Below are 18,825 nucleotides of genomic sequence, written 5' to 3' on the forward strand. Positions count from 1 at the left end.
CACCTGGACTCAGAACCCAAATAGATTCAACTAGTGGGGAATGTGTTTATATAGTTCTCTCTTTTTTGGACTTGTGTTTGCTTAAATCACACAGGAAACTAACAAAAATGTGTCCTCTGGGCTGGAGGAATGGGCGTGGTGTTTTCCGAATTAAGTACTGTTTGATAATCGCTTTTAGTTTTGAGCTGTGTAAATCTGTGAATTTATTCCAAAGCTTTTTAACTGAATTTACAATTAAGGTTTTAGGGGAGTTCTGGCAAAACAGCACCCAGAGCTTCCTGGAGCTTAGCGTAACACACAGAAAGAGCTGTCTCCCACACTTCTGTCCTTAGCCCTGCTTCTCCCCTCTCAGGGCTGGGATGTAGCTTGGTGCTAGAGCACTTGTTCAGTTCTGTGCCCTCAGGCAGGCGTCGGAAGGATTTTTCCAGGTGCACCCTTAACCGTGCGTCATTCTTTGTCCCTTCTGTTCCTGCTTCCTTGGACAGTAGTAAGTAAGGCAGATATGATTACTAATATTTCACAGATGAGGAACTGAGGTACAGCAGGAGTTTAATTTATCCAGGGTCCCCTAGATAGCAAAACTTAAATCCATTCAATTCTCTCCCCCTTTTCTTACTCTACTGGGTATTGAACCTTCACGCTGAGCTACATTCTCGGTCCTTCTTATTTTGTGTTTTGAGACAGGATCTTACCAGGTAACTAAGTTGCCCAGGCTAGACTTGAACTTGTAGTCTTGCTATAGCCTCCCAGAGTGCCGTGATTACAGGCGTGCACTACCACATCCAGCAAACCGTGCACTTCCGAAGTCTGATGCCTCACATATAGCAGGAGACCTGGAAGCCAAGCATAGGCCGGCTGTCTGGAAGCCTTCTAACACATCAGAGTTAACGGCCATCCTAAAAGGACCTTGACCTAAATGTGAAAGACACCCATGAGTGTAAGACCTGGTTACTTAGCTGGATCAGCAGCTCACCTCACACTGGGTTGAGAAAAAGAGCTCGATGCTCATGACTGCCAATGCAGAATGAATGAAAGAGGCCTCGCCATAGTTTTGAAGTGTTGCCTAGCTGTGGAACATGGGAGACAACAGCAGTTACCACGAGGGAAAATGCTGGGTTTTGGGGGTTTTTTTGGTACCGGGGATTGAACTGAGGTCCTTGCACTTGTGCGAAACCACTGAGCTAAATCCCCGGCCCTTGGGGGTTTTTTTAATTTAAAAGTTTTATTATAGTAAAAGGCACATTGCCGTGAATCTCACTTCTAATACTCTCCCTCAAAGTCTATTTCTGAGCAAAAAATGTGATGTCCCTTATATCAGAGCCCTCTGGGAAAGAAGGAAGCATCTATTAGGTGCTGTATATTCTGTAATTCAGAACGCACCACTGAGCTCGTTATTGGTGTATAGGAACACTGTTGATTTCTGTGTGTTGGTGTTGTGCCCTGCTACAGTACAAGTTCCTCAACTTGATTATTCTGGGAGTCTTTGGGTAGAATTTTGGGGTGTGCTGTGTAGAGAATCATGTCATCTGCAAATACATATTTAACTTCGTCCTTTCCTGTATACATATCTATTTTATTTCTTTCTCTTGCCTGATTGCTCTGGCTAGTGTTTCAAGGACTGTGTTGAACAGTAGTTACGAAAGTGGACATCCTTGTCTTGTTCCTGATTTTAGAAGAACTTTCAGCTTTTCCACCATTTAAAATATGATGTTCCCTAAAAAAATAAAATAAAATAAATAAATACATGGGCCACCTAAAAATGCAAAATGATGTTGCTTATCAGTTTGTCATAAAAGGCTTTTATCAGATTGAGATAAGGTACTTCCATACCTCTTTTCTTCGGGGTTTTATTAGGAATGGATGTTGGATTTTGTCAGAGGCTTTTTCTCCATCAATTGGGATGATTAAGAGATTTTTGTCCTTATTTCTGTTTGTGTGATATAGCACATTTACTGATTTGTGTATGTTGAACCATCCCTACATCTCTGGGATGAACTTGATCATGATGTGTAATTTTTTTTTATGATTTGTTACATTGTTTTCCAGTATCTTGTTGCAGATGTCGAAGATTTTTGCCTCTGTGCATTAAGGAGATTGGCCTGTAATTCTCTGATTTGGTTGGGTCCTTTCCTAGTTTTGACTTTGGGAATAGTATTTATACACAGTGGAGAGATGGAGCGGAGGGAAGGGAGCATGAAAAAGAATGTAAATGTGTCATGCCTATAACAGCTCCTTGCAAAGATTGTGATCCTTATGTACTACAAACATGTACTAGTAAAAAATAAAATTCAGAAAAAAACAGTATACCATTGGATTGTCCCCATTTCCATGTGAATAAAACTGAAACTCATAATAATTCCATATTTTGCTCAGGGTCAAACAGCTGGCGTGCTATAAAATTAGGATTTGAACCCAAACTCTATGTACTTTTTTTTTCTTAATCAGCTCATGTGCCTGGGAAGTTGCAGGGGTGGAAGCTGGGTCTGGGAAGTCAATGTCGTCTGGACCCAGTTTTCTCTCCCTGTCCTTGTCTGTCCTTTTCTTGGAGCTGACTCCATCTCAGGCCTCTCCCGAAGGTGGCAGGAGAAACTGCCGGGCCACTTGGGTTACAGTCTCACCCCTGGGAGGCAGGCTAGGCGCCACGGGAAACACCTGGAACTGAAGCGGAGAGGGCAGTGCATCAAGAAAGAGAGAAACACCCCGCACCCACACACACGCAGCACATTGTCCACAGCAGGCTGCTCTCCCAGCCTGAAACCTCTGGGGAAGGCAGCTCGTGTGTCCTTGTGCAGCTCAGCGCTGGCCTGTGGGAGTTGCTTTACTGACAGACAGCCTTTCTGAGCCTCAGTTTCCTCACCTGTAAAGTTAGGGGCTATACCAGAAGTCCAGAGTCCTTTCCACAAAGCTCTAAAACTTTAATCTTTCAGGATTTAAATTTTTTAAATTTCTTTCTTTATTTATATATATATTTATATATCTTTTTATATATATTTATATATTTATATATATATATGTATGTTTGAATTATTAATAGAAATCTCAAGCTGTAGGCTTAGGTCAAAATGGAAAAGAATCTGTATTTGTGGCCGTTAATTTTGTAACTGTGTGTATTACCTACATATAGTAGTACATAAATATTAGTCCCTTCCTTCTTCTCTCCTGGAGTAATTTGATCTAAAACCTGATTTGTTTGAAAGAAGGATAGCTCAATTAGAATAACTTCTCAGAAATGTTTGTCAGAAAATGTAAAATCTTTCTTAACTCTAAAAAAAATTTATTTTGTTTTGTTCTATTTTAGGACTGTACGCAAAGAGTTTATCACTGCAAAGTATGTAGACCATAGATTCTCAAGGAAGACCTGTTCCTCTTCCTCGGCTAAGTTGAATGAATTGCTTGAGGCCATCAAATCCAGGGATTTACTTGCACTAATTCAAGTCTATGCGGAAGGGGTAGAGCTAATGGAACCACTGCTGGAATCCGGACAGGTGAGGCCTCACTAAAGCCATAGGATTCAAAGTAAGAAATTAGTTTAAATGATCACTTACATAATCCTAATACAATATACTGAGATTCATACACGTTGATTGGGTGAACTTGGCTAAACAAAAGATTGAGAAAGAGGGGAGCCTGTAGTGACTCGGAGATCTGATGAGCAAGCGTGTGTTGCCCTATTTAGACCTGTCCTGGCCCGGGGGTTTAGCTCAGTCGTGTCGCCGCCTGCCTTGCAAGCACAAGGACCTGAGTTCAATCCCCGGTACCAAAAAAAAACAAAAAGAAAAGTAAATCATAGAACTGTCCTTCCCTTCTCAGGAGCTCGGGGAGACAGCCCTTCATCTTGCCGTCCGAACTGCAGACCAGACATCTCTCCATTTGGTTGACTTCCTTGTACAAAACTGGTATGGTTGTTTTCTCTATTGAATTAACTGAACACGACTTAGAAGTTAGCACAAGGCCTATCATTAGCCTAGATCAGGACTCAGCAAGCTTCTCCTGTAACATTCCAGGTAATCATTTTAAGCTTTGCAGGCCATGAAATCTCTGGTGCATCTGTTCACTTCCATCATTGTGGTGTGAAAGCAGCCACAGGCAGTATGTGAATAAATGAACATGACTGTGTTCCAATAAAATCTCATTCACAAAAAACTGGGTGGGCTGGGTATGGCTGACGAGCTGCAGTTTGCCAGTCCCTGACCTCACTAAGTGTGAAATAAAAACAATTCAGATTAGGGACTTACTGATGGGAGTGTAGTACTGAACATAGAAGGTGTGTGCTTGCCAGATTCTGTTAGATTAATCTGTAAGCAACAGGCTATGAAGAGGAGCTGGAGCTACCCAAAGGAGAGTGATGAAATAGGGGAGGGGATGGAATCCACACATGAAAGATGGTGCCTGGACACAAGCTAGACTGTCGGAGGGTGCAGGCCTCTTCCTTAAGGCTAATCCAGCGTAGTGATTGAGAGCATTGTGTCTGAATCCCCTCCATCATGCTGGCTTGATCTGCCTCTCTGTGCCTTGGTTTTTCATCTGTAAAATAGTAGAGGCTGTGAATAGCACCCTGTCAGGTGGGTGTGAAGATTAAATGAGCTACTTCGTGAGAAAGCTGACAGTCCTGTAGTGGGCCCTTAATCAGTGCTGGCGATTACCAGCACTGTTGCTTATGTTGCATGTTGCTTATAAATTTAGGTGTAATGTTAGAAACATCATAATTTCCACTGTTTCTGATAAGGCCTCAAATCTTGAGTCAGTTACTAGCACAGAAAGAAGTGGTTATGAGGCCTAGCATGGTGGCCTGGTGCCTGTTCTCCTAGTTATGCAGGAAGCTAAGGCAGGAGAGCCATAAGTTCAAGGCTAGACCCTGTCTCAAGGAAGAGAATGGAGGGGAGTAGAGAAGGGAAAGAGAAATCGATTGCAACAGTCCCTCCTTTACCTGTGGTTTCACTGCTAAGGTGTCCTCTCCCTGTGGTCAGCTGTAGTGTGAAAATACTAAGTGGAAAATTCCAGAAATAACTCCTAACTTTTAAATAACTTTCATCACAATATACTGTTACAATTACTGTTACTCCCTTATAGTGCCTAATTTATAAATTAAACTTTATCCATAGATATAGGGAAAAAGCAGTATATGTAGAATCTAGTGCTATTCGTGGTTTCAGACATCTGCAGAAAGTTTTAGAACATATACCCTGCAAATAAGGGAGGAACTGTTGTATATATATAGTTTTAAGTTGTTAAGTGAGTCATTTTTCTGATTATATTGTTGTTTCTCAGTGGGAACCTCGATAAGCAGACTTCCATGGGAAACACAGTTCTGCACTACTGCAGCGTGTACAGCAAGCCCGAGTGTATGAAGCTGCTGCTGAGGGGCAAGCCCACCGTGGACATTGGTGAGAGCGGCGCTGATGTCTGAAAACCATCGCAAAACATGTGTTCACTCAGATTCATAGTTGCATGTTACATTTGATTGTTGTTCTTTGGCTTTGTAAGATCTAGCGTAGATTAATAATAGAAATTATTTCCCCCTGTATTAGTGAACCAAGCTGGAGAAACTGCCTTGGACATAGCAAAGAGACTAAAAGCTACCCAGTGTGAAGATCTGGTAAGCAGAAATGAAAGGGGAGGGCTGGGGATGTAGCTCAGTGGCGCTGCACCTGCCTGGCAAACGCAGGGTCCTGAGTTCAGTCCCAGGTACCAAAAAAAAAAAATGGAAGGGGAGATTTATTAGATATCAGTTGCCTTTAAAATGTCATTTTGTGGCCTGGGAATTTAGCTCAGTGGTTCTGCCGCCTGCTTTGCAAGCGCAAGGTCCTAAGTTCAATCCCCGGTACCAAAAAAAAAAGTCATTTTGAGAAGCTGGAATTTGAAATAAAAGAAGCAGATTCATGTTTTTAAACATTGCCTGAAGAAATGCACACAGCATTAAGCTATATTTGAAGAAGTGGTGAAACAGTGAGCCTGCCATCTGCTCCCCTTTGAAGTGTGGTTAAAACATGGGAGCTGAAAGGCACTTGAGAGGTGTGTGATGAGAGATTATGGGTTGAGGCCACGTTTTTGATTTGCTAGGCTTTCTTTGCAGCTACCATTAAAGAATTATTTGAGAAGGTACTTCCAAAAATAGGGCAAGTAAAGCTAAGATTATAATGGTTTTCAAAATGTTAAACATGCTTTTCTCCTAACCATTCACCATTTTTCAGGCACATGCACCATTTTTTACTCCACTAGTTCTTGTTTAATAATCTGGACCTTTGCATTAGCATGATTCTCCCAACCATGGTGTCTTGGTCTGTTGATAACACAGTACCACACCATGGTTGGGTTGAAAAGAAAGGTTTATTTTGGCTCACATCTCTGGTTCATGGCCTCCTCACTGGAACAGGGCATCGCCCCATGAGAGACCAGGAGCATGTGTAGGTTCCAACCTCTCTCCCACTTCTCCACAGCCCCCAGTGTTCAGTCAGGGAGGCTCCACTCCATGACCTCGTCTAGTCCTTACTGCTTCCCAAAGGCCTCACCTCGAAACTCCATGATCAAATTAAATTCCCACTCACTTAATCTTTCACAGCAGGCAATAAATTCTAGCATGAGTTTCAGAGGGAACGAACTACAGTCAAACCATACTACATGAGAAAGGAAGAAATAGGAGAGGAAAAATTATATTCCCTCAGGTGTCTGCTAAACGCCACATTCCAGGCCTGGTAGTTGTATTTCTTTTATTGTTAAGTGAATCCTTTTAGAGCCAGGCAAGGTAGTATACACCTGTAATCCCAGCACTCAAGAGGCTGGAGCAGGAGATTCAAGAGTTTGAGGCCAACCTATACTACACAGGGAGTTCAAGACCAGCCTGGACTAAACAGTAGGATCCTATCTCAAAAACATAAGAATCCTTTGAGCCAGGTTATCCCTGCCTACATTTTATAAATAACAAAAGGACTGGGCCGGGGATTTAGCTCAGTAGTTTTTCCACCTTCTGCGCAAGCGCAAGGACCCCAGTTCGATCCCCGGTACCAAAAAAATAAATAAATAAATAAGAAAAGGACTAGGGTGGTGGTGGCGAACTGATGGCACTCATGCCGCAGTGAGCTGTTTGTCTCATTGAAAGCTCTAAAGGGTTTACCATCACTGGCCTAGAACTTTAAAGCTCTACCTCTGAAACTTGACAGATTCCTGAATTTGTTCTCCAGCCAGGAATTTGCAGTTCTGATTCTCTTTGCTGTTTTTCTTTTGTTGGGTGGATTGGTTTGGTTGGTTTGTTTTTTGAGATGGTCTCCACTGTGTAGTTCAGGCTGGCCTCGAACTCACTGCAGCACAGGCTGACCTCAAACTGACAGTGGTCCTCTTGCCTCAACCTCCCAAATGCTGAGATTACAGGTGTGCACCACCATGCCCAGCCTGAGACTCATTTTAATACTGAGAAAGCTTTTCATTTTAAAGAAAAGTAAAGGTATCAAAATAAGAAAGGCTCTACCCACAGTTCTTTGCAGTCCCTTGGACCTGTCATGTAGCAGTCCAGCTTGTCTTATCAGAGTTGTGTCCACAGTGCAGCTGCTGCTGATTCACTGGAAACCAGGAGTACAGTGGGATTTGCTCAGTGTCTGTGTGATATCGGGGTGTTTGGCACTTTGCTGAAAATGCTTTACTCTTGCCGTTACGTCTAGCTTTCCCAGGCTAAATCTGGCAAGTTCAACCCACACGTCCATGTTGAATATGAGTGGAACCTTCGACAGGAGGAGATGGATGAAAGTGATGACGATCTGGATGACAAAGTACGTACAAAGGGTGCCCACTCCCAGGTCCCATGTGTTGTATGGACAAGAGCTGTTCTTTTGTGAAATGGATCGATTTTCGTCTTATGACCTGATATACCAGGAACCTTTTTGACGCTTGAGGACCAGTCCCTCTTGCTGCACACCTCTTTTTTTGTGGGGGGGTTTTGGGTACCGGGGATTGAACTTGGGTCCTTGTGCTTGTGCAGTAGGCGGCAAAACTACTGAGTTAAATCCCCGCCCTCTTGCACACCTCTTAACAGCTTATTAGTCAGTGTTCTCCAGAGAAACAGAAAAAATAGCATAGAAGGAGAGGAAGATTGATTTGAAAGGATTGGCCCACACCACTCCCACCCAGAGCAGACACAGGACTGAGGCCGGAGGCGCTCTGGAAGCAGAATGCTTTGCTCTTTTCCCTTGAGCCCCCCACTCAGTGGATGAGGCCCACTCACATGAGGGTAATACAGACCCTGCTCGTTTCAGTGTTTAATCACATCTTAAAAGATATTTTAGTCTGGGTTCTGGCTCAGTGGTAGACCCTTCGCCTGACATGCACAAGGCCCTGGGTTCAGCCCCTGACACTGCCTGCCCCATGCACATTGCCCCACCTCCACCCTGCTGCCTGAAAAACTGCTGCAGCAGCTACTTTGGTATTTGACCAAACACTGGGACATTCTGACTTAGCTACACTGACATGTAAATTAACTTTTAGCCCAGCTAATTAATAAACTTGTTATTTATGGAGTATTTAAATATGGACAAGGCAGTGTTAAGCACTTAGGTTTTTTTAGTCCATCTTTACCAAAAGTGCATAAAGGGTATTGCTGTTGTCTCCATTTTACCCAAGAGAAAACTTAAAGAACTTAGCAACCTGTGTGAAGTCTCGTAGCTAGTAAAGACGGTCTCTTGGATTAAACCTATTTTTCTGCAACTCTCTCAGAGGAAGTTCTTAACTAACTGGAAGTATATTCATGTGTTTATCGCCAGATATATACCAGGCATTCCCTTGAATGCCAGGCAGGATATAAGGAATGGTCAGAAAGGTGCTGAAGCTATTCACCTCTTCAAGAGGAGATAAATTATGATACAGTGCACTGTGATCATGAGAGTTTGAGGAAATTCCTGAGAAGTGTTCAGAGGGCCGAGCAGCTCCTGAGCCTTGGCAAATGGTGCAGTTCAGATCGAGGAAACAGCACTGGAGATTGCTCGCAGAGGTAGATGGGCACTTGCCAGGGTGGAAGGAATCATTTTACCCAGGGGAAACAGTGTGAGCCGAGGCAAGGAGCCATGGTAGTGCGCAGATGTCTGAACAGTATATGGTGCCCTGATGGTTGGGGGAAGCGGCAGGGTGCCCTGTAGAGTCAGGCAGGCCAAATCAGGAAGGGCTTTGTGAGCCAGGCCTGACCATCTGTCTCTTATCCAAGCAAGCAATCAGAAGCCAACAGAAGAGCAAGAAGAGCAGGGTTTTCAACTAGCTCTGGCCGTGGAGTCAAGGCTATTCCAGAAGCTAGTGCAGCCGTGGGAAAGGTGAACACCTCCCAGTGATGGGTTTGAGGGCTGTTTCTGAGGTCACCGTGCAGTGCCTGGGGTTCCATTGACTTGAGGTCTCTTACTTGGGCAGTCGAGTGGATGTTAATGCTATCACCACATGTGGAACACCAGACACTGCACGGGCAGTGACAGATGCTTGGGAATCTAAAGGGCCAGGTGAGATTTACAGATCTGAGTCATCAGCATATACCGGGCCCCTCAAAGCCATGGTATGAATGAGCTTCCTTTCCAAGAGGGTGTAAATTGAGAAGAGTGATGAAAAGCATTAAATGATTGAGCAGGGAACAGAACTTCATGTCGCGTATTGCAGATAGATGGGAATGCTGTTGGAGTGTTGGTGCGAGTGTCCTGCCCGGGGAAGGTACTTGTTAAACTTGACTGTAACCTTACAGTGAGCTTGTCTGGTACTCTGAGGGTCCCTAGCCAGTACTGACTAAGCTGATTGCCGATGGGGACGTGGAAGTGGCAGTGCAATGTCTTCCCTTGCGTTGTGCCTTCGATGCGAAGGGCTTGCGATGGCTAACCTGAACAGCACGGGGAGCTGCAGGAATGCAAGCTGACCGCCTGGGCCTCGTTTGCAGAGGGCCTTTGTGCACCCCAGGGCTAGTCCTCAGCCACCATCTCACCCACTTATCTCATCTGCCAGCCAAGCCCAGTCAAGAAGGAGCGCTCACCCAGGCCTCAGAGCTTCTGCCACTCCTCCAGCATCTCCCCCCAAGACAAGTTGGCGCTGCCAGGATTCAGCACTCCACGGGACAAGCAGCGGCTCTCCTACGGAGCTTTCACCAACCAGATGTTTATCTCCACGACCACGGACTCGCCCACATCACCAACTGCAGAGGCTCCCCCTCTGCCTCCTAGGAACGCTGGGAAAGGTATGGGCTTGACAAGGGCTTCGCAGCTTCTTCCCCAGAGCTGGCAGCCCGGCCAGCATTGGCTAAGAACTGCAGGTATGTTTGAGTGGCAGAGTGTGCAATGTACTGTCGAGGACAGCATGAAATAAACACCTTGCTGTTCCCAGTTCCCGCAGCAAGACAGGCAGTGTCGGTGGGGCCTCTGCGTTTGTTATCTTGTGTTTGCCTCACAATGGTCCATGTGCTCTGACTCCCATTTTACAGAAGAGGGAACTAAGGCTCAAAGAGGTGGAATAACTTGCCAAGGTCACACAGCTGGGAAGTGGTAAAAGAGAGACAGGTCTGCATTTCTCCAAAACCTATGTTGTGTGTAACATGGGGTAGAGTTTCAGTTCCGTGAAATGTTACTTTTCTCTACACTAAGTGCCTCTGTGTGGAAGGTGCTGGTAGCAATAATGGTAATTAAGAACTTCAGAGCGCTTGCCCCACATGAGGCCCCAAGCCAGGCACTCACTTCTCGCCCCGTGATCTCACATGAGGTGGATGCTGGCATCGTGTAGGTGAGGGGACTGTGGTTCAGAGATGCCAGGGAACTGGCGCCAGTCCTCAGCTGCCCTTCTAGCCCATGTCCTGCACTCTCGTGGAACTGCTCCCGGGGAGGAGTCACCTGGAGGAGTGCAGCGCTCTATGTTTTCACCTACAATGGACCCTCGAGTTACCACTGGCCTGACATACGAACAACTTGGGGTTACACTAGAATTTTAGTTTTAACTTACAACCCAAGTCTTGAGTTCTGACCCGAATGCCAGCTGCTTGTGTTTCCAGATTTAAATCTGTTTACAGATTTAGCCCTTACAGAGTTCTGGAAGGAGCATTACAGCATCCTTTCCTGTGTGGGGTTAACTGAGAAATCCTGGGCCAGGGTCTCTCTCATGACCTGAGATCTGCCTGTGTACAGGAGAGTGACTTTGAAGGCAATTGACCAACTTGAGTTACAACCAGCCCTCGGGAAATAATTGAGTTCATAAGTCAAGGGTCCACTGTACCTCCAGGAGGGGCCTACCACCCTGTTCTATAGCAGTGGGGATTCATCCTCTGTGCTCTTTGATACCTGAATAGAGACAGGATAAGGCACAGCAATGCCAGCATCAGGAGTCAGCCCAGCCAGGGGAATGGTTGGGAGGCTCCCTGAGCTGCAACTTCCAGTGTGGTCTTTGCAAGTAAATCAAAATTCAGGGTTCCCCCTGTATGCTCAGCCCATGGTAGCACAGGCCTCGAGGGCTCTCGGTGCACAATGCCATGCCTGTTTGAATCACACTGGGGCTATTTTCTGGGGAATGTGAGCTTTATTCAAAGCAGTGTTTTTTCAGAGCTTATTCTTCATTGATATCATGTTATAAATGGGAGCTGTGTTCTTAGACCCCAAATGGCCTCATGCATCATAAAATAATGGAAGAAAGTTAAACTAAGGCTGTGGCCTGAGCAGTTCTCATCAGAGATAACCAGGGGCCCTAACCGGAGTAGCACATGTAAGCCAAAGGCTTACCCTGCCAGTGTGTCTTACCGGTCCATGCACTGCATTAGAGCATACTTTTTAAAATCATTAACACATCAACCGGAAGCCCTGTAGTGCCGAGTGCTGCTGCTGTTTCCCCCAAGAAATCCTATTCTCCATCAGAGTAGCCATCTGATAAAAGCAGAGGCACTGTGAAAAGACTCCAGGCCAAATGAAATGGTGGAAGAGGTGACTCAGAAAGGCTTCATCTCTCCTCACTGGGGTTACTGACACAATGCAGTGGCCGGTCCAGACAAGGTACCTCTCTGTGTCTACTCAGAGAGCTTTCAGGTCATCGAGAACCTGCAGCACAGGCTACAGGAGAAACTGATGTCAGTCCTGGGGCCGTCACACACCACACACATACTTCCTTCTGCTCACTTCTGTAATTTTACCTCAAGGGACACAGAAACCCATAGATACACTTTTGGGCTCAGGGCCAAGCGTCTCTCCTGCCTTGAATAAATTCTAACTAGCTCTTCACCAGAGACCCAGAAGACAGAGACTAAATTTATGTAGTGATTTGGCTGCTGAAACAGTAGCTTGGAGACTTGTTCATAGCAGCTGTGGTCAACTAAGGATAGACTGTTTATCCTTCCCCTTAAAAAGCAAGCCCACGATTGGAGATAGAAATCCCTCCCTACTATGCTAAGAGTGTTCCTCCTGGCTGTCATAGCAGGACCAGATTCAGAGAATTCCCTGTCTGCTGGTGAGACATGAGGAGTGCAGCCCTCTCATGACTTCCATTAGGGACGTGGCTGCCTTGACCTGTGTGTCTTTGCATTTGGAGAACGGGCAATGCTTTGCGGGGAGCTCCTGGAAGACACTGGTAAAGGGCAGCCGATGCTCATGCAGAGATGGCTTTGTGGCCCCACATCTGAACAGTTTCTCCATGGCGTGGAAAGCCATGCCATGGTGTCTGTCTGCAGCAGAAGTCATCTCCACAGCTGTGAATTTAGGGTCTGAAAGATGGTGGTGTTGGTGAGGCAGGAACACACGCATGACAAAGTCCCCACGAACAAGAGGACTACAGAGTGGGACGGTAGAGCTCTTTTGAACCTGGCTTAGGAATATTTTCAAGCTGCTTCATCAAAATTCAGGAAATTTTAGCCTAAATGACCACAAAGCAAAGCCCCTTTGTGGTTAAGCAGGGCTTCAGTCTCAGAACACTGCAGTTCAGAATTCCACATTCACGTCCTTGGCCTCATAGGAACCCAGCTGCCTGCACTCTTCAAGGGGAGGTCCAGAGAAAGTAAATGAAGTAAATGTACGTTTAAAGACTAGAAGTACTTCAGGCTTGCCAAGATTTATCCATCTTTAGCTGTTCGTTTTGTTTTATTTTGTTTTGTTTATTGGTACCGGGGATTGAACTCAGGACCTGGAGCTTCCCAGGCAGGTGCTGTGCTGCAGAGCTACATCCCCGGCCCTGTCTTACGTTGTTAAGCTAAAATAATGTCATGGAACTTGGATTTTGTTTTTTAGCACTAATAGAATGCTGAAAGATTAACAATCTGTATCCCATTACGCAGATAAGGAAACTGATCCCTGGAAGGGTTAAGGAATTTATTTCAGGTTATGTGGTGCTGGAATAGTATAGAAAATTAAAATGAGCCTTATAGCTGTCAGACCAGCTTTCCTAGTTCCTTCTCTACTGGGTTGAAGAAGATGCCTGTCTTTCTCTTGCCTTGTGCAGTTGCCATCAGAATCCAATGAGACAGTATGTGGAGAAAGCATTGTGTAAACTGCAAACCTCTGCACCATCTAAGGGACTTCTATGACTCGCGATATTTCTAGCATGTAGAAGAGTATGAGGGGACACAGTACCATACTGCAGTACCCACCCCACAGAACAGGACCTTAAAGACACCCATTGCTTGTTTTGTTTGATTGATTGGTTTGATTTAACTGTGCTTTCAAATAATTTAAAACTTTAGAACTGTGGCTTTCTGTCATTGTCCAACTTCATGCTTTTTGTGTAGCAATGAGAGGAACTTGCACCTCAGACTCTCACAGTCTCACAGGAGACTGCTGTGGAGGTTGAATGAGAAGTGTAGGAAACATTTAGCTCAGCACCTGGTAACTCGTGCTACACAGGGACACCAGTGTGGTGTCGGTACCTCTGCAGCTCCTCGTCTTGTAAGAAGAGGCTCCCTTAGGGAGGAGGCGCCAGAGACATCACCAACCTGCTAAATTAAGAGGCACTCCAGATAGTGAGGCCTGGCACTGGGAGACACCTTAACCCAAGGGGCTTGATAGGTAAATGAATAATAAATCTGATTCAAGAGAGATAACTTATCTTAAAGGACTAACTTTCCAACCTTTCGGGACCTGGACCAGCTGATGTGCTCGTTGCAGTTCATGACATGAGGAGTCCCCCCGGAATCAGGCTATGTGCAGCCCTTTGCTCAGCATGCAGATGCTTGTGAGCATAACCTTGCGTTTCATACACATTTGCTGTAGTGCAGACTTTCTAGCCTGGACAGGCTCAAGCCTTAGTTTGATAAACCACCAGAGAGCCTCACAAAAGCAGCGCAGTGGGGCCAGGGATTTAGTTCAGTGACAGTGCACCTGCCTTGCAAGCGCGAGGTCCCGAGTTCGATCGCCAGTACCAAAAAAAAAGCACAGTGCTTGGCACACTGAGAGCCTCCGTAGATGCTGTTGATAAAGGTGCAGTGCCATGGAGAGTGTCAGCCAGATGCATCCCTGGCTGTCAGTTTGGGTGAAGAGACTTCTCCCTCGTTAGTGAGGGAATGTTGAGTCAGAGTGTCTAGGACAGCTTGTCTGTCAGGCCAGATGTCAGCTACCTGAGTAGTTGTGAACCTGAGATGCCTTCAAACTCCTTTCTCCCAAGAAGCCACCTTTCCCTTGCCCCACAAAGGAGACTGATTCCTTCCCATAAGGGCCAGTTCTGCCCTTGTGCATGTCTCGTCCTAACACTCAGCTGTCGGCGGTTTCAGGGTCTTCACCTGAGAATAGGCACTGGCATCTACCTTGTAGGGCCCCAGCTTAGAAACGTGGAGTGAAGTTTGTGGTGTAGTAAGCACAGAGCGAGCATTCAGCAGCTGTGTTTGTTCCATCCCACTGCATGTTTTCAGGCCAACAAATATCCCGAGAATGAACATCCCAGGAGTGGGGATGGAGAGATGGGGCAAGTGCTGCTGTGTGGGGAGGAGGCAGTGAGGGCCCTGGACTGTGGGGTGGTGCTGCCAGTGTCACAGGGGGAGGTGCAGCTCAGCTCTGCAGGGGCCCGAGGTCTCCTCTTCCCTCTCCTGGTTGTTGGACAGCACTGCTCCAGGGCAGGCTGTGCATGAGCTGTCTCAGCATGCAGAGCATAGTGCTCCCCGGCATCAGTGCTTGTTGGGACTACACAAACAACAGAAAGAGTCAGCGAGAGCATGTCCCACAAATAAGTGGGCAGAGTAAGGAGGGGCACGCATAAAACTAAACCAGATGTCCTGGGGGTGTGAGAGCCGCTCACTGAAAATCCCTGTGTGAGATGTTTGCAGCAGTTGTGCCCCAACACAGCTGTGCAAGCATTTTATGCAGCACTTCTCCAGCTTCCCTCTGGGGCCTGGAGCAGTAATTCCAGGACAGAGATGAATGGAAAGGAGATGTCTCAGCTCGTTGCAGTGGCCTACCCTTGGGGAAGTGCACTACTAGATGATTCAGACGCACATTCTCCTATCAGCACTTATATTGATAGAGACCAATGACTACAGTTTCCAAGTGCTTTTTAATCTCAGGCAAAGACAGCAGTTTCCTTTGAGTCTGTAACTTCCCGTGGACTATTGTCCGTGTGTTTGGGTTTTTGGTTTGTTTTGGCCTTTATCAATTTCTCCCAGTCCTTTTTAAAACATTGCACAAGACTCAGCCAATGTTGGCTGAGATCATTGTCTGTAATATTTGCCCTCAACTGTGGCCACTGACTCAGACTCCCTGAGTGACCCATGGAGAGGGAAAAAGAAGAAATCCTTGTTGTACTTCTTGAGTTGAGGGCTGTATGAGTAGCTGTTAAAGAACCCTGAATCCAGTACTTTTCTCCTGATTATCTGGGTCACAGAAAGAGATCGAAGGACAGATGAACAGCTAGTGCTGTTTTCTGCGGAGATGAGCCGACAGAGCGGTGTCCTGCATGGGCTCCAGCCTGCCCTGCTGGGACCCTGGCCAGTGTGCTGCTGACCTAGCCACCATAGCTCTTTGTGCCTGTTTCCCATGTGAACACAGAGATAGCAGCTCCTTCTTTCTACACGGACTCTTTTTCAGCATAAATTATATATAGTCTTGTGTCTTCATCTACTTTTAAAATAGTTAACATAAACTTTCTCCTGCTTCAAGCTCCATACTATAAGTACCACAGTCAGTTAGATAGAAACAAATTCAAGAGATCTGTTGCGAAGTGTGGTGACCCTAGTTAATAATAATGTATTCTGAAAAATTGCTGAGTATAGACTTCGAGTGTCTTCACCACAAATAAATAAATGTGAGGTAATCCAGGTTAATTAGCTCAGTTTAGCCACTCCACAGTGTACATACATTTTAGGACAACATTTTGCATACAATAAATATATGCAATACTCATTTGTCAATTTAAAATAGATTTTAAAGAGAAAGAATTTTCATTCACGTTGTCCGTTATCTGTGTAGATATCTTATCCCTCTCTATGGCATGTTAGAATATGTCACTTGTACTTCTGCAGACAAGTTTTTTTAACTGTCAGGTTAATTTTTCAAGCCATCTTGTAGGTATTGGCTTTTTCTTAGAAATTTCAGAGATGTACTTTCATTTGGCCTCCCAGATGGAAGGCTTCTGGATTACCATTTACTGAGAGGCAGGTATGCAGATCACCGGAAGTGCATCCTCCTGATTGGCACTGAGCCTCCTGTGAACACCAGCACCCAGGATGTGTGAGGTGCTGGCGCTGGGAAATGTGCAGAGTACAGGTCGTTTCCCTGTGGGAGCATCATCTGGGAAGGGCAAGGCAGTAGCTCTAAAACAAGGCAGAAGAGAGTTAGCACCTTTACCTGTGTGGAGGCTCAGAGGTGCAGCGGTCTCCCCGGGGAGGGCAGGTTACAGAACTCTGGTTACATAAGGTAACATCGAGCTGACCACTGAAGGGTGAGGACGAGGGGTGCAGAAAACTCGCTCACATCTCTGAGCTTCTGACCAGAGAGGACGCAGTGCCCGTCAGAGGGGAAGTGATCTGTTAAAAGGCTGAGCACTGAGCTGTGGGTCAGAGCAGAGCTCCATCTGAAGCAGGCTCCCACTTGCTGCATCTGGCCAAGCTCCTGGATGCTGGGGCTGGACTCTGATGAGAGGACTCCTAGGTGTGGTCACTCCTGGAACCACACACATACACAGCCCTTCTCAGAGAGGCGCCATGAGCATTTTATCTTTGCAGCGTTTGTTCCAAACAGGAACCCCATTGACTTTTCAGATCCACCGCACCAGAAGGTCTGTAGATGGCGATAAAGATGAAACTGCCAGAGAATCTCACCATTGTCCATTTCATCTGTAATGCCTTTATTTCCAAGAGGAAAGTTACACTTCCTGATACTGAACAGTTTTTGTTTTCCTCATGTGCCAAGCGTAGGAAATGCTGCCCCAGCTTTAAGGAGCCGGCAGTGTTGATGGATGGGGTGAGAGTCTCAGCAGACCCAAGCACTTGCTTTGTCCCCACTCTGTGCCTCACGTCTGTGTGCCTGACCATGCCAACCCCTCTGTTTTCTTGGCTACAAAATAGGAACAGTACTGGACCCATGTTCCTCATGGGATTGTTAGTGAACATCAAAAGGAATAGGGTACAAACGCGTTTTGAAAACTACAAAGCATTATACAAATCCAAGGCTATAATAGTCACCTTACTTTGCTAACATAAAATAGTTTCTAAGGGCCGGGTATTTAGCTCAATGGTTCCGCCACCTGCCTCGCAAGCGTAAGGACCCAAGTTCGATCCCCGGTACCAAAAAAAAAATAAAATAAAATAAAATAGTTTCTAAAACTGCAGTAATTGATACCAGGATTAGATGTTGATTTGGGGTAACTATGAAGTCTCTTATCATGGACTTCATCATTGAAGCAGAATAAATCATATAGCTATGACCATTTAATCCTAATACAGACTATCATTTGACTAATATTACTGAGAAGACTAGACAATCTTTGAGAATCAGTGGTTTAAATCATTGGTAGTACTGACTGGTAATTGATGATGGAAAATACTGATGTTTACCCAGGAAAGAGGCCAGTAGTAATTAAGCTTTTCTTTTAATACACAGAGTATAAAAAGCACTTTGGAGCCTTTCTGGATCACCAGGCATCTACTACCCTGTGTTAAACATTTGGTGTGGTAGTGTTCTTAGCTTTTTCTTTTGTTTCCTTTTTGTTTTTCTTAATGTTTGCAGAAGCAGTTGTTCATGGATGTGGTTAAACCATACACCTGGTGATATTCCATGAGAAAGTATTTGTCCAAGTGCCCATCACATAGTGCCTGACACACACCAGCCACTTCAATGTAACTTAGAATGAACTAAAACTAAGACATCCCAGAAATGCCTTTACAAACACAGGCTTCCAACATAATTGCTGGTTTATGACGTCTAGAACTATTCAGAAGTGGAGCAAAAAATGAGGTTTTGGGGTTTCACTTTTTTTCTAGGTAACTTTAGATCTTTTATTATTTAGACATTTATTAAAGAACAAACTTCAGCTTGCTGACTAAAAGAAGAAAATGTAGTGGAGAAGAAAAGTCCTGTTATAGGAATTATTTCCTGTTTCAGCTTACATAGAACTGTGCTCCCTTTCAGTTGATTCTGCCGGTTGTGCTGTGTGCCTTCTTCCTCAGTGGATTTTGTGGTGATTCCAGTGTCATTGGGTTAAAGTGTGTGTGTTATTTTTCCATTGCCCCTAAATGATGACCTACACCCTTCACATTCTGTGTTGACTAGCATTTTGTTCCTTAAAACCACACACTCTCCTTTCCTTTGTTATAATTTTCTTTTTTTAACCAAAAGAATTTTAAAGCTCTGTTTGTGAGTGTCGGGTTGGTGGATTTGGCCACATGCAGCCCTTTTCTTTCATCTCCATGTGTCAGACCACATTTTGCTG

The 18,825-nt window shown here is 45.3% G+C and overlaps 1 protein-coding gene across 9 annotated transcripts in view; it reads left to right on the plus strand.

Moving 5' to 3' along the window:
- Asap1 (ArfGAP with SH3 domain, ankyrin repeat and PH domain 1) overlaps positions 1-18,825 on the plus strand; it is a 322,988-nt gene that overhangs the window by 282,492 nt on the left and 21,671 nt on the right. For all 9 annotated transcript variants that reach the window (XM_087184109.1, XM_087184129.1, XM_087184116.1 and 6 more), the window contains 6 exons: positions 3,299-3,485; positions 3,811-3,896; positions 5,269-5,384; positions 5,529-5,596; positions 7,653-7,760; positions 9,958-10,186. In XM_087184109.1, coding sequence (XP_087040235.1) covers positions 3,299-3,485; positions 3,811-3,896; positions 5,269-5,384; positions 5,529-5,596; positions 7,653-7,760; positions 9,958-10,186 — 794 coding nt within the window. The remainder of the gene's footprint in view (positions 1-3,298; positions 3,486-3,810; positions 3,897-5,268; positions 5,385-5,528; positions 5,597-7,652; positions 7,761-9,957; positions 10,187-18,825) is intronic.

This window comes from Heterocephalus glaber, unplaced genomic scaffold (genome assembly GCF_053883595.1).
Source record: "Heterocephalus glaber isolate CG9 unplaced genomic scaffold, H.glaber_assembly_v1.0 deba00000281, whole genome shotgun sequence".
NCBI classification, from domain to species: domain Eukaryota; kingdom Metazoa; phylum Chordata; class Mammalia; order Rodentia; family Bathyergidae; genus Heterocephalus; species Heterocephalus glaber.